The 12,137-nt window shown below is 42.9% G+C and overlaps 1 protein-coding gene across 2 annotated transcripts in view; it reads right to left on the bottom strand.

The window, feature by feature from the left end:
- The window catches only part of ELP6 (elongator acetyltransferase complex subunit 6), a 70,645-nt gene that overhangs the window by 22,054 nt on the left and 36,454 nt on the right, over positions 1 to 12,137 (bottom strand). For both annotated transcript variants that reach the window (XM_030197058.1, XM_030197050.1), the window contains exons 3-4: positions 9,893 to 9,971; positions 7,691 to 7,761 (exon numbers count right to left, since the gene is read on the bottom strand). In XM_030197058.1, the coding sequence (XP_030052918.1) occupies positions 7,691 to 7,761; positions 9,893 to 9,971 (150 nt within the window). The remainder of the gene's footprint in view (positions 1 to 7,690; positions 7,762 to 9,892; positions 9,972 to 12,137) is intronic.

The raw sequence follows: 12,137 nt of genomic DNA, 5'->3' as shown, positions 1-12,137 counted from the left end.
GTACAAATGAGATTGAAGTGGATAGAGCACCGTTCACGGAAGAGAGTGTGTATGAACAAACCAAGCGAAATCTACCATAAAGAAAATGTTTCACTCAATGTGGAAACTCAAACGCGTGAAACCATTCTTCCCGAGGGCTATATTTCGCAATCTGATACAATCAATGGTACTAAGCCACGCAGATTACTAAATGTGTGTGGGGGGAGGGGGAATCTGACAGTCACCCAGGGGTGCATGATTCAGTGTGGCGTATCCTTGAAGGATACTACTGAAACAGGACATTGAGGGAATCCCAATAGAGAGGTTTCAACAATGGTGAAAAAAGCCAGGAGTGTTTAAGGGGAGAGCAGAGTAAAGGATGCACATTATCCCTGTTAACTTCTAAGTATCCACACCCCAGATTATACCCTCCCCATCTCAGACAGCCTGAAAATCCTCGGCGTTACTATGGATGGCTACTTAACACTAGAGCGCCAAGTGACATCCACAACAAAGAAAATGTTCCAATGTGGAAGCTCAAATGCGTGAAGCAATTCTTCCCGAGGGAAACATTTCGCAACCTGGTACAATCAATGGTACAAAGCCATGTAGACTACTGCAATGGGATCTATGCAGGATATAAAGAACAAACCTTAAAGAAACTTCAGACCGCTCAAAACACGGCAGCTAGGCTTACCTTCCGAAAAATGCGATTTGAAAGCGCAAAACCCCTCCGCGAAAAACTATACTGGCTCCCAATCAAAGAACGCATTGCTTTCAAAATCTGTACTCTGGTTCACAAAATTATCTACGGTGAAGCCCCAGGATACATGACAGACTTGATCGACCTGCCAACTAGAAACACATCCGAATCAACACGAATGTACCTAAATCTGCACTACCCAAGCTGCAAAGTACTCATATACAAATCAACCTACGCATCCAGTTTTTCCTACATTAGCACACAACTATGGAACGCATTACCAATAGTCTTGAAAACTATGTATGATCACCTAAACTTCCGGAAAACACTAAAAACTAACCTGGCCGATCCAACATAAATGCCTGATATCTGCAACACAACAAATCTAAAGTACCTAATGGACATACCACAACTCTTCCCTTACACGATGCCCTAATGTGGCTGTGCCACATGAACTTTATCTTACCACATCACTTTGTATTTGCTCACACTGGAGTCTGCAAACACCCTCTCCATTCTGTGGATAAATCTCTCTTGTCTGTCCCCTTCTCCTCTACTGCTAATTGCAGACTCCGTTCCTTTTATCTTGCTGCACCTCACGCCTGGAATAGACTTCCCGAGCCTGTACGTCTAGCCCCATCTTTGGCCGTTTTCAAATCCAGGCTAAAAGCCCACCTCTTTAACACTGCTTTTGACTCCTAACCACTACTCACTTGCCCTGTACCCTTTTATCCCCACCTCTTTAATTCCCTTACCTCTTAGTTGTTCTGTCTGTTTGCCTGTCCAATTTAGATCGTGAGCTCTTTGAGCAGGGACTGTCTTTTCATGTATGGTGTACAGCGCTGTGTATGCCTTATAGCACTATAGAAGTGATAAGTAGTAGTAGCAGTAGTATGTAAGCCACATTGAGCCTACAAATAGGTGGGAAAATGTGGGATACAAATGTAACTGCACTGGCTCCCGCTCAAGGAACGAATTGAGTTCAAGATCTGCACGACTGTACAGAAAATCATTCATGCAGATGCCCCACTCTATATTCTAAACCTAGTGGACTTACCGCCCAGGAATGCCAAAAGATCGGCCCGCAAATTCCTCAACCTGAACTTCCCCGGCTGTAAAGGAATGAAATACAAATAGGCTTATGCTACTATCTTTGCGTACAAAAGCACACAGTCTTGGAACGCACTTACCCATGGCCCTGAAAACCATGACCAATCTAACAAGCTTTCGCCAAGCTTTGAAAACACATCTCTTCAACAGAGCCTACAAAAGTCACCCTCAATGAAACAAATCATTCCTTAAACTACCCAAGTACACCAAAAACACCTCTCACACGACCTACCTAACACCTTTCCATCTGAATTCCTCTTTCACCTCAGCTTATGATCAACTGTTTTCTTAAATCATGTAACGACGTTCTCATTTCCATACTCTGTAAGCCACATTGAGCCTGCAAAAAAGTGGGAAAATGTGGGGTACAAATACAATAAATAAATAAATAAATATAAATAAATAAAATAAATAAGCAGCTTGTAGATGCAAAGAAAAAAACAAAATTTGAAGTGTCTGTATACAAATGCTAGAAGCCTAAAAAGAAAGGAGAGTTCGAGTACATAGCACTAAATGAACAGGTAGAAGTTTAATGGGGTGCGAAAAACACCACGGTTCTCAGAAGAACTGAAAACCTTGAAACAAAATTGCTGCCGTCTTGAGAGACAATGGTGGAAAAGTAAAGACCCTGAAATTAGGCTATCTTCGAGGGCATCTTTTAAGCTTTACAAAAGGAAAATGAATGATGTCAGGAAATGTTACTGCAGTAAATTAATAGATTCTGATCTTCTTAAATTGTAAAACGTAGCAAACAGATAATGCTTTTAATTTACAACCATCCTTTTCAAATCAGGTTGCACTAATTTGATCAGAAGTGCTTCAGTCTAAGCTGGTTCAGAATGTTATTAAAAGATACTCTGATTTCAGATCCACTTATTTATGTAGATCAGGTCTGGGAGAATTTTCAGCTAATTTCATGCAATGAGTTTAAGTCATTTCTATTAAAATGCTCACATTCTTAGACTGAAGCCCGGTGTCATTATTGCCTGCCATTCCGCTGGAAATTTTAGAATGGCTCCTTTTAAGGATAAATGCTTTACTGCAATCAGGCTCTTTGCCAACAAATATGGGCAAGATTATCTTGACTCCAAAACGAAAAGTTTCTGGATATGGCTTTTACCATCTAGTTAAAGGCAGGTGGCGAATATTCCTACTTTTTTTTTTTTTTTAATTTATAGAAGTCTTTATTAATTATTGAGAGGCACTACAGAAGCAAATAAGCCACGGCCATCAACATAGGCAAATACAACACAAGTGTAAAACAGTACAAAGTCAAATGATCAATGGAAGCAATAAAAAAAGGTGTAATAAACTCTCAAACCTAGAGTATCCACTTACAATATACTCCTAAGATTTCTAACAAGATTTTGTATTTTACCTCCCACCCCAAAGAAAGCAAAAAAAAACCCAACCCAAAACAACATCCCCCACCTTCCAACCTCAAGCACTCAACACAAACAATGCGACACAAAAGGTTCCCAAATAGCTTCCCACTTGGACAAAGTTTTACGACGCATGGCCCAAAGCCTCTCCATTTCACAGATGTACCACACCTTCTTTAACCATTTTACCAAAGAAGGAACATGAGGAGACTCCCACTGAGCGGCCAGAGTGACCCCAACGGCCGACATAGCATGGAGAACCAATAAGGTCTGAGATTAAGTAAAGCCTGGAGGTTTTTTAGGAAAAAGAAAAAAATTCAGGTGACCACTTTATAGGCTTAGAGAGCCAGCCCTGGAGTCTGTGTTGAATTGCCTTCCAGAAAGCCCGAGCCTTAACACATGACCACCAGCGATGACCCATGGTATCCTTCTGTCCACATTCCCTCCAACCCAATGGTGATACCTTCGGAAACATGTGGTGAAGGCGCGCTGGAGTCAAGTACAACCTATATAAAACTTTTACAGCATTTTCTTGAGTATTCCTATCTTTACAAAAATAATGAAATGGTATGTCAATCAACAACTTTCTCTCTATTTAGATAAGTTTTCCTCTACAAAAAATGACAAAAAATCACATTGGGCAAATCAATTCAGCATTTACATCCAGTCTATTCATGCCGCAGTAAGCAGTGCAAGGTGCAAACTCTCTATATTTCTAGTTTTTATTTTAATATAGCTGTTTTGCTTTTCTGAGCTGGGAGCAGACATGAAATTGCAAGACAGATAGAAATGTAATTTTTTTTCTGGTATCCATTATAGTCATTTGTTTCTCTGGGTTACTTTACTATGTTACTATGTAATTACCTTTCTAAGGCTGTAGAAATTTGTGGTTTGACATTTGGCCTATGCTAACGTGATAAGTTGCTGGTCAACAACTAAGAGACAGAGAGGGGCAATCTCGAAAGAAATGTCTAAGTTGGGATTTGGACGTCTTTGTAAAACGTCCAAATCTGGAGGCGGGGAAAAGCTCATCTTTCATTTCGAAAATACTAAGGACGTCCTTGGATTTGGACGTCTTTGACTTTCGGCAATTTTTGAAACCAAAGACGTCCAAGTCAAAAACATCCAAATGCAAGCCATTTGGATGTGGGAGGAGCTAGCATTTGTAGTGCACTGGTCCCCCTGACATGCCAGGACAGCAATCGGGCACCCTAGGGGGCACTGCAGTGGACTTCATAAAATGCTCCAAAGTACATAGCTCCCTTACCTTGTGTGCTGAGTTCCCCAACCCCCCCCCCCCCCCCCCAAATCTACACCACTACCATAGCCCTTACGGGTGAAGGGGGCACCTAGATGTGGGTAGAGAGGGTTTTGTGATGGGTTTTGGAGGGCTCGCTGTTTCCTCCACAAATGTAACAGGTGGGGGGGTATGGGCCTGGGTCCACCTGTCTGCAGTGCACTGCACCCACTAAAACTGCTCCAGGGACCTGCATGTGCTATCATGGACTCGAGTATGACATCTGAGGCTGGCATAGAGACTGGCACGTAATATTTTTAATGAAGTTTGTTGAGGGTGGGAGGTGGTTAGTGACCACTGTGGGAGTAACGGGAGGTCATCCCCGATTCCCTCCAGTGGTCATCTAGTCAGTTTGGGCACCTTTTTGTGCATTATTCGTAATAAAAACACGTCCAGGTGAAGATGTCCAAGTTTTAGTTTAGGACGTCTCTGCCTTTTTCCATTATGGCTCAAACACATCCAAGTCTTAGGCACGCCCAAGTCCCGCCTTCACCATGCCTCCGATATGCCACCTTGAGATTTGGATGTCCTTGCAACGGACTTTTGCTAGAGACGTCCAAAATCGGGTTTCGATTATACCGATTTGAACATGTCTGAGAGATGGACGTCCAAGTGCCAATTTATGTCGAAAGATGGACGTCCATCTCTTTCGAAAATGAGCCTGAGAGACTCCTATGACTAAGGACACCTGCAGTATCCAGATAAACAATCAGAAGGAGAAGTAAGTGGGTGTGGGTGAAATTGTAACTTCAGCAAAAGGGTGGCGGACACTAGCATAATGACTGTGCATAACAAGGACATAGGTCAAACCACTATCTAATGAAAACTTATGCTTAGGTGCATGACAGGCCCTAGCTGTACATGCAATGAGGGAATAAATGATAGATGCTGGAAGATGGTAGAAAGTACTGGAACAGGATTCATTAAGTAGGAAGGGTAATTAAGATAATGAAAAAGGAAAGAAAATGTATATAAGAGGAAATAGAACTAAGGATGGAGGGCCTCAGTGGTGGACATATTGACAGCTCCCAGGGAAAACTCTATTTGCTACATATTAACTCTATTGGGGTTTTTATTTTCTTTAATATCTGAATAATTGCTTATTGGCTTCTTTGAATAAACATTTATTAAGTCTAATATTTATTTAGTAGCCAGAGTCTTTTCTTGCCTGGGGGAGTAAAGATTTGTTCGAGGGTCCACCCCCCCCCCCCAAGAGACCTCCAGAAGGCTACTCCTGTCTCCGAGGCAAAGATAGAAGTGCAGCAGGTAAAGTTCTGGTAGTAACCGTCGTTAATCAATATAAAGTTCAAACAACCCAGCAAAACATCATGATTTGCAAATACAAAAATTGTAAGAATACTATACTATATAATAAAATGCTTCTAACCCGCCTTACCCCACCATAGCAGGTTCAAGGCGAATAAGAAATATTGCAGCCACAAAAAGAAAATAAAAAAAACCCTACAAGAATTATCATCCTACAACTTCACAGAATTTGGAAAAAGAAAATCAATAGTGTTACAGATTGTCATCAGGGAATTAGGTGCAATACCACAAGGACGCAGAAGAAATCTGGTCTGTCTAAAACTAGAACAAATTACAACAGCCCAACTACAGACAGCCTCACTGGTGAGCTCCTCATGTGTTATCAGGTGATACCTTCATGATTCCCAAGCCGTTAGGTAGAGCTCAAATCATGAAGAAGAAAATCCATCAACCTCGGGGGTTAACACATTATCTGTGAAACATATTTGATATTATTATTAATCATGATGAAAGACTAATGGGAAAAGACAAAGAGACACTTAGAATGACAGGGTGTTGAGAGTCCCCGCCCCTCTAATGTCAGGGAAAGAGTGCATATGCGCTGTCAGAGCGGTGAAGGGGTGGCCTGCAAGACATGCAAGAGCCTCAGAGGAAGACCTTTGAGATGGTACAGCCAGAGGAGTGCATGATTAAGTGCCGCTGTTTCTTGCCATGCTGGTGCCTTAAACATCCTGCTTCAATTCACTCTAGCCTCTGTGCTGCCAACTTGCATAATAACAGGGTCAGTTTGCCAAATAAGGCAAAAATTCCCTTATTTGGCTGACTGATCCCACATAGCACAGGGTCAGGTGCTGAAAGTTTGCTAGATTGCATCGCTCCTACCTCCCATCTTCAAGATGCATGGGGAAAGGGAATGAAGTGGAGGGCCTGGGATGTCATTTGTTTAAGCCACAAAAACTGTGCAGTTAATTATTGGTTGTATGTATGCTTGTAGGAAAAAGAAAAAAACAGGCTTTAATGGTAACTCTCTATGCCTCCTCTTGACTTGGCGTTAAAGCCCTGCAGTTGTGCTCAGCCTTTCAGTCTTCTGTGCCAAATAGCTAGTCTCATTAACTATTGTTTTAAATAAGTGAAACCAGTGGACAACGTATCTTTTCTAGAGATCTCATTGCAGGGTATAGAAAAACTTGACATTTCATGGTCAGTTGCATCAGTATTTTTTCTCCGATTGCTTCTTAGCCTTTTGACTAAGATCCAAGAATAGGGTCTGAGGTATCAGCTGGAGATGGTTCCTTCTTGGTCTTTTTAACTGAGAATCCACAATATGTGGGAGGGGGACGTATGGGGTAAAGGTTGCTGCTTTGCCACCTGGCTGCACTGGGGATATGATATTACAATCATTACCAAAGCAGAAATATTAAAAACACATAAAACTTTGCTTTGAAAAATGGCTACATCGGCTGTGAGCTGGTGATTTGTGTCATAAGAGTGCTGCTCTATCAGGTCAGTTCTTTACAAACAGTAAAGGATGAAGAGGAAAAAAAAGCCATTTATCAATGTGGGCTACTGTAAAGATGAGGTATTTTACCATATTGTGCTATTTTAGCACAGGGTATCATTGAATAAAATGAGACTCTCTGCTAAAATATAGACGATTTTATTTTAACCGTATAAGAAGAAATCCGCCCTAAGACGGAGAACTCAAAACGCCCCACGATAAATACAACAGTACAACAACAAAAAAAGTGGGAGGGTGACCAAGGATACCAAAGACGGGAATACTTCGTACTTCAATAAACTCCCTTTTACCAACATACATCTTCCAGTCTTTGGTATCCTTGGTCACCTTCCCACTTCTTTTGTTGTACTGGTTTATTTTAACCGCAGCCTACATTGATAACTTCCCACCTTAGTGCTTGAATGTAAAACAGATTCCAGGTGTGAAGATCTTACCAGCTTTTGCGCTACGATGTTGTAGTGACTAAAGGACTGGACAAGGGCCACAAAACATACTTTACAGCCAGCTGGAAAAAATAAAAGAAATCAACATGTAATCCTTTATAAACAGCAAGGAAACTGATCCCCCTTGACCTGACTAACTTTGAAACAATATGTACACAAAATTGAAAGGCTGCGCTCTGTTCCCAGCCTGTCTGTAACAAGACTCCAAATCTTATCCTTTATTAGTGAGAGATGTTCCTTGCTCAGACAAACACACCCCATTTTATAATGTTAGTGGCTGGATTGTGGGGGCGGGGGTCTAACATATAGAGAGAAACTATAGCTCCAGGCATCAGGCTGAGCAAGCGGGAATAAATTCTAAAACTAAGCCATCATTACTCTTTAGGTCTGTCTTCTTTTCGAGCATGTTAAGAAGAAAATGCAGCAATGAAAAGGTTTTCCCTCTTTAATTAACCCTCAGCTTGCCTACTAGAGCCAAAGTCGAAAGATTTCTAAGTTTTGTGTGTTCCCTAAACATCAGCAGGCTCACAAACCTGGGTAAAACATACCAACAGCTTCAAAGACAAACTTTATAGTTTAAAAAAGGTAGTCTGTAGTTTTAGGAGAGTGGAATAGCCCTGTACAGTCCTCCACTCACACATCATGCATAAGAAGGAATACTAGAGGACAGGGGCACAGATTAAAAAGACTCTGATGGGTAGATTATCCACACAGTGAACACACCTCAGAAAAAGAGCAATCCCTTTCTAATTAAGAGCCATGAGATATCAAAGCCTGATGGATAAATAAAGGAAACTGGCCAACATGCACTGCACTGGGACCAGGGCAGGCCTGACCTATCAGAATTGCTCAAACATTAGTGCAGAGGAAACTTCCCACACCATTCCACTGAGAACGGCCTAAGGGAGGGAATATGTGAGGGATAACAGAAAAAATACTAAGAAAACAAAATATGTACAAGTTGTAAAGTACCCCTTACAGTGTGACGAAAAGGCACATTTTCCCTTCCTACATTTGTGTTATTGGTTAGGTGGTGTATATGTTTGTGTTAAAACAGTTTGGGAAAGTTAAGCACGTAGCTCTCTGTGTAAGGGGCATGCGTATTTGCGGTATACATGAGCCATGGGGAGAGTTGTATGTGTGTGGGGAGAGGAGGAGGAAGGGGAAGGATGTGTGTGTTCAGGTAGGGAATATTTATAAATGTTTAGGTATGGGGGCTGTTGTGTGCAGAACAGGCCTCTATCAGAGAGAAACATTTTCTCCCTTCCCCTCAACTCTCTAACTCCCTCCCCTCTTCTCCATGTAGCAGTGGCGTTCTTAGGGGGGCTGGCACCCGGGGCGGATCGCCGATGCGCCCCCCCCCCCCCCCCCGGCGAAAGGACACCCACGCCGGGGGGGGGGGGGGTGCCGCGCGCGCCTGTCCTCCGTTGTTCCATGCTTCTTCTCTGCCCCAGAACAGGACGTAACCTGTTCCGGGGCAGAGAAGAAGCATGGAACAACGGAGGACAGGCGCGCGCGGCCCCCCCCCCCCCTCCCCTCCCCCCCCGGGGCAGCGTACACCCGGGGCGGACCGCACCCATCGCGCCCCCCCCTATGAACGCCACTGCCTTGTAGCATCCCTTCTCATCACCTCCTTTCTCCTCTCATCTACCCTACCCTCCTTTCTCACCCTTATTTGCCTTTCACTTTCTCTTCCCTTCTGCCCCTCATCTCTTATCACCTCTCAGCTTGAAACAGTCCTGGCCTACAATGATTGACAATTAATGGCATGTCAGTTACCTTCCTTCCAACTACAGTTTCACCGTTAGGGTAGGGGGGGGTGGCACTGCTTCTGACAGGGGTGTTAGAACCTCTACTTACTCTTCAGCAGCACTGTCATGGCCCTACTGAGTTTCAGGTGATGGGGCCCAACGTCCCTGCTACCCTGTGGCTCAATACTCCTTCCAAGCCATTGTTTTATTTTAGCCCACATGCATCTGTTTACACAAGCACAAACAGACCTTCATCAATCAGCGCTTTATCTTTTTGGAGAAATGTGTCTAAAAATGCATAACCATAAAACAGCAACATCAAAGCCCTAGAGCTAACCCTAAAATACATTTCTATAAGGGGAATTATCCTAAAGGCTGACTCCAAGTTACATGTCCCTCTGGCATTCTGTAGTGGTTTATGTTTCAAGAATAGGTCACATACCTCTGAGATAAAAAGAGAGAAAATGATGCACAAGGAAGCTGCCATCTGTCTTGATGTCGCAAATCAATGTCAATTCCTCCTTCAAGAGAAAGAGTTACACTATAACATAGACAATAAACATTTTAAAAATAAGTAATAAGGAAAACAGGGGCTGATTTCTCCAAAAATGGCTGTTTTCCCTTCATAGGTCATAGAGGGCTGGAGATGGTGCTAACCATGCAATGATAGCCCCTGCATGAAGAACGCATTACCTAGAAACCTGAAAACAATCAACGAAACAACTCTCTTTCGCAAATCCCTCAAGACATATCTCTTCAACAAAGCATACAATGAAAACCCAGAACCTTACTAATCCACTGCTGAAAACCTACCGTCTACTATATCTAATAAATGCCTTCCTTCTATTCTCCACTTCTTCCCTTAACTAATCTCTGTACAACAATAATTGTACCTGACATCCAGGACTAATTGTGTTAACAAAACTATGCCACTTTGAGCCTGCAAATAGGTGGGAAAAGGTGGGATACAAATGCAATAATAATAAGAACTGAGAAATTCTCTTACAGTGCTATCTACTAGAACAGGCTCTGCAGTACTGAATGTTCTGGTCTCAGAGAATGCGAATGAAAACAGTAAAATAAAGAAATTGTACACAGGAGTAGGGCTGAAAACCCAGCTGTTTAAAATTCATTGAGTGTCAGCTCGCAGTAGAGAGAGGAGTAGCTGCTTCTAGTCCAGGGGCTGAGCAAGGCCAGGAGTTAGAGTGAGGTGTAGAGAAACTGGTGCAGCCAGGGACAGCATGCAAACGAGACACATTAGGGTATGCAGGAACCACTGCAACCATCTCTTGCAGTAGCTGGCTCCATTATACTGGAGAAGTTGGGGGAGGTGGAATGGAGAGGAAGATAAAGACTAGAGAAAGCAAAGAAGGTGGAGTGAAAGAGTAGCCTAGTGGTTAGAGCACCAGACTGACCAGGGAGCCACCGCCTTGTGATCTTGGCCTGATGAACTTTGAACCTGAAGCCGACATGGGTAGAAACGAGCGAGGATTGCTCCTGCTCTTGATATACTAGGCCACAGGGAAGCAGGGGGAACCTAGAAGGGTGGGAGGTTCGCTCTTGAGGGCGATTGACATCACTTAAACCAGTGGTTGTTCAATGTTGATCCTTGAGGTCCACAACCCAGTCAGGTTTTCAGTATTTCCCTAATGTATATGCATGAGATCTATTTGCATACAATGGAAGCAGTACATGCAAATAAATTTCATCCATGTTCATTGTGGAAATACTAAAAACTTGACTGCGTTGCAGACCTCGAGGACCGACCTCAATACCCCTGACCTAAACAATAGTTGATAATCAGCCAACTACCTGCATATCACCACTGCCCAGTTATCTCTGGCTCTGCCCCGGATCGCCCCAGAACTAACCGGATAGTGCCACAGTAGTCATAAGCAATATTCAGCAGCAGTATCTGCTTAAGTGCCGTGGAATACTGGTAAATGGCTGGCTTGGTGGGTTTTAACAAAGAGCATCTTCTGTTCAGTTAAACCCTTTTGAAACGGAATCCTTCATGTTTAAAAATTAAACATGTTAGTGTCCGTATGAATGCGGTGAATCTTTGAACTTCATAGATGGCTGGGTTATTTGCGACATGATTGGCACTTTGACAATATATTCAATAACTGGCATCGAGAACTGGGACAAGAAGTGGATTCTAAAAAAGCTAGATGAAAACTGCCACATCTATGGACCACTTCCGAGTAGGTATTGTATCAGCAAATGGAGTACAAGTTTTTACTATGTGCATGTGTTATGGTGTCCCTTTAACCAGCCTCTTGAAATGACACACCGATTCCGATTTAGAACAAATTACTACTCTAACTGATGAAAGGTTATTCCTTTGTGATACTTCCACATCGGAAAGTCAATTTTTATAATAAAAGGAACTGTGTCCCGTTTCTGAAGGCTCTTGATGCTTTTTGCTGTATCTTTAATATTCAGTACCGGCACCTGCATAGCTAATTGGCTGAATTTAGGACAGCTTTTGAAATGTCTTAAGTTCACCCGGTTAGCTATGCGGCTACTGGCACTGAATATTGGCCAGCACCCATGTTAACTCCTGGCTCCTCCCCAACTCTGCCCCCTGTAAAGGCCCCGACCTGTCCCCTTTGGACACGGCTGGTCAGAGCCGATATTCATGGGCACTGCCCGGTTAAGTGTTGGCTGAATATCAGTGGTTGGGC

The sequence above is a fragment of the Microcaecilia unicolor genome, chromosome 1 (assembly GCF_901765095.1).
Source record: "Microcaecilia unicolor chromosome 1, aMicUni1.1, whole genome shotgun sequence".
Lineage (NCBI taxonomy): Eukaryota > Metazoa > Chordata > Amphibia > Gymnophiona > Siphonopidae > Microcaecilia > Microcaecilia unicolor.
Note: the sequence above shows the minus strand (reverse complement) of the source record. Positions and strands in the feature narration are given on the sequence as shown.